The 3,587-nt window shown below is 56.3% G+C and overlaps 1 protein-coding gene across 1 annotated transcript; it reads left to right on the plus strand.

Moving 5' to 3' along the window:
• Positions 1 to 1,640: 1,640 nt before the first annotated feature.
• Positions 1,641 to 3,336, plus strand: nog2 (noggin 2). The gene has a single exon (XM_068003771.1). It carries the CDS (start codon positions 1,869 to 1,871, stop codon positions 2,511 to 2,513), a length of 645 nt encoding a protein of 214 aa, XP_067859872.1. The 5' UTR covers positions 1,641 to 1,868; the 3' UTR covers positions 2,514 to 3,336.
• The last annotated feature ends 251 nt before the right edge of the window (positions 3,337 to 3,587 follow it).

A 3,587-nucleotide genomic window follows, 5' to 3' on the forward strand; every position in this document is an offset into this window, starting at 1 on the left:
TATCACTGTACCACCACCTCTGGTGGGTCTGTCCTGCCGGTGGGACAGGACATACCCAGGGATGGAGATGGAAGAGGCTGGGACGTTGGCTGAAAGGTATGATTCTGTGAGTATGGCGATGTCAGGCTGTTGCTTGACTAGTCTGTGGGACAGCTCTCCCAATTTTGGCACAAGTCCCCAGATGTTAGTGAGGAGGACCTTGCAGGGTCGACTGGGCTTGGTTTGCCTTTGTCGTGTCGGGTGCCTGGTGGTCCGATGCCGGGTGGTCCGTCCAGTTTTATTCTTATTGTGACTTTTATTCTTATTGTGGCAAGGAAACCTCCTGCTGATTACCACCTACCGTCCTCCCTCAGCTGATAAATCAGTCCTCCTCCATGTTGAGTGTCTTGCTCGGCCATTTCAGAGGGCAATTAAGAATCAACCACATTGCTGTGGGTCTGGAGTCACAGATAGGCCAGACCGGGTAAGGACAGCAGGTTTCCTTCCCTAAAGGGCATTAGTGAACCAGATGGGTTTTTAACAATAATACAGTAGTTTATGGCCATCATTACTGATACTCGTATTTTAATTCCAGATTGTTATTTAATTAATTGAGTTTGAATTCCCCAGTTGCGGTGGCGGGATTTGAACTCCTGACTCCCGATCACTCGTCCAGGCCGCTCGATTACCAGTCCGCTAACAGAACCGCTGTGCTCCGGTGCAGAGACCGGGAGCGGGTCCGGTGCGAGGAGCAGGGGGGCGGCCGGGGGTAACTGAGGGCCACAGACCGGGGTGTGGGGCTGGGGAGGGGACCAAGTGCCATCGAGTCCTCGCCCTCTCGCTCCTCAGCCCCGGGAGGTGAGGGGCCCGAGGGCCGGGGGGAAAGTGTCGATCAGGCCCCGGGACTCGGATATTGAACCTGGAGCCTGAGCGGCGGGAGCGGATCCTCGGCTCTCGGGGCCATGCGGGCCCGGGGACTGCGAGTGACGGGGCACCGGGACCCGGACCCGGACCGCGGGTCCCTCCCACTGACACCCGCCGGGGCCGCCCGCCCGCCCCGGGCCCGCACACCTTCCTCGGAGCTGCGCCGCTGTCTCTCACCGTCAGCACGGATCGCTGAGAGCAATTTCACCCGGGGCCCGGTCCGGGTCCCAGCCCCCGGCCCCAGTCCGGGCCCCAGCCCCCGGCCCCAGTCCGGGCCCCAGCCCCCGGCCCCAGTCCGGCCCCAGCCCCCGGCCCCAGTCCGGGCCCCAGCCCCCGGCCCCAGTCCGGGCCCCAGCCCCCGGCCCCAGTCCGGCCCCAGCCCCCGGCCCCAGCCCCCGGCCCCAGCCCCCGGCCCGCCTCTCCCGCCGGCTCCTGTCATCAGTCTAGACAGTTTGTGGCAGTGAGTCCTGGCGTTGCCATGGAGACGGGCACCGACCCGGCCTGAATTTCGGGTGAAGGAGCGGCGGGAGCGGAGTCTGTGGGTCGCGGGGGGCGGGGGGCGGGGGGGGAGCGGGGAGTCTGTGGGTTGGGAGTCGGGGGGGGGGGCCGGGAGCGGGGGGTCCGGGTGGGGGCCCGGGTTCGGGGGGGGGGGGCCGGGGTCCGGGGGGGGTCGGGGGGTCCGGGGGGGGCCCGGGGTCGGGGGGGGTCGGGGGTCGGTCGGGGGGGTCGGGGGGGGGTCCGGGGGTCGGGGGTCCGGGGGGGGGGCCCGGGGTCCGTGAGCGGCGGCGGGGGATTGAGGCGAGCGACAGGCAGACAGACAGCAGCCTAATCCGGCACTCGCTCAAACCTCAGCACGTCCGCTACGTCCCCGTCACTGGGAGCCGAGTTCTATTAAAAGTATCAGCCTGCCCGCCTCGCTGCCTATTTATAAACCTCGGGGCTCGGCGAACTGGCCCGTTTAAAACATGGAGCTGCCGCAGTATTTGCTCAGCTGGCTCTGCATGCTCCTGCTGCACCACGGACTCTGCCAGCCCTATCTGCACCTCCGCCCCGTCCCCAGTGACAGTCTGCCCGTGGTGGACATCATCGAACACCCGGACCCAGACAACGACCCCAAGGACAACGATCTGGACGAACGAACTTTGCGGAAGAAGCTCGGGAGTCACTTCGACTCCAGCTTCATGTCCATCACTCTGCCCGAGGTGGGCGACTCTCCGTCCCGCGACCCGAACTCCAGGTTCAAACCCTTGGGCGCCATGCCCAACGACATCAAGAGGTTGGATTTGTCCGAGACCCCTTATGGGAGGAAGATGAAATTGGGCAAAAAGGCGAGGAGGAAGTTGCAGCAATGGCTGTGGTCCTACACATTCTGCCCGGTGATCTACACATGGAAGGACCTGGGAGGCCGGTTCTGGCCACGGTTTGTGAAGGAAGGGAACTGCTACAACGAAAGGTCCTGTTCATTCCCCGAAGGGATGGTGTGTAAACCTGTCAAATCTATCAGCAAGACTTTCTTAAGGTGGTATTGCCAGGGATGGTCAAAACCTAAGTACTGCACGTGGATACCTGTCCAATATCCAGTCATTTCCGAGTGCAAGTGTTCCTGTTAAAGGGAGAGAGGTGTTCTTACGCAGACTGGGTGAATCCCACATACAGATGGTCTAGAGTATAACAACACCCTATAGTGAAATCTATTTTTATATATCGCATTCTAAAAAAGCGCCAGCTTTGTATCTATATAACACAATGAGATTTAAAGTTGCAGAAAATCTTGGATTTTTTGAGGAGGGAAGAGAACTATCGGACCATAATTCAGCCCAGCTCAGAGGAAAAGGGATAAAGCACTTCACGATGCGGGGCTCCGACCGCTGGCTTTGAAAAATATCAGGAGCTCCGATGAAGTCCAGCCTTGGTTTCCATTCACTGAATCCTAATACTGCCTTTACTGCCATGTGCCTAGATATTTTTTTGTAAAATAATAATAATTATTATTATAAAAAGTTGAGGTGAAGATATTACAGAGTGAAAATCTCAGCTTCCCAAACATATAGGAGTGTAGAAGAGTAAAATCTTGTGTCCAATTATTTATTACTTTAACGTTTGTTGATATAAAGTAGATGATACCGTGACATTTGGAGATGTTTACTTGAATATTCTTTCTAAAAAACATATCAATGTAAATATAATGGTTCAATGTTTTTAGCAATAAAGTCTCATCTTTAAAACAAAAGGTTTTGGAAATCTGAAAGCATTCAGAGCCTGGCTTCTTTTGGTGCGAGGATCTGACTTCTTGCCAGAGAATAGAACCCTTCAGCCTGTGATATATGGAAACGGAGGCAGACTTTAATCATCCCAATCATTTATAGCTCGTGCTTTCTTCCTTTTAATCGCCCCGTTCCCTGCACCTTCCAAACCCCTTCGGAATCCGGTCTGTCGGGAATCTGTTCTAATTGTTCCATCTTAACAAACTGTAACAAACGGAAGGGACAGCGTGTCCCCTCAATGTGCTAAATATTATCGCAGGTGTGAGCAGAATTCTGTAACAAACGGTGCTCAGGTCCGAGCCACGGAAGCTGTGTCCTCTTCACTAGCCACTCTATATAATCGCACGTGTAATTAGTGATAGTTTGTGTGTCCCTCTATCAAACAGGCGCTACCGAAGGAGCTGCCATCAATCCCAATAT

This window comes from Heptranchias perlo, chromosome 22 (assembly GCF_035084215.1).
Source record: "Heptranchias perlo isolate sHepPer1 chromosome 22, sHepPer1.hap1, whole genome shotgun sequence".
NCBI lineage: Eukaryota > Metazoa > Chordata > Chondrichthyes > Hexanchiformes > Hexanchidae > Heptranchias > Heptranchias perlo.

What these genes read in the sequence shown, in the direction of transcription:
- nog2 (XM_068003771.1), top strand. Translation starts at nt 1,869, where the DNA reads ATGGAGCTGCCGCAGTATTTGCTCAGCTGGCTCTGCATGCTCCTGCTG.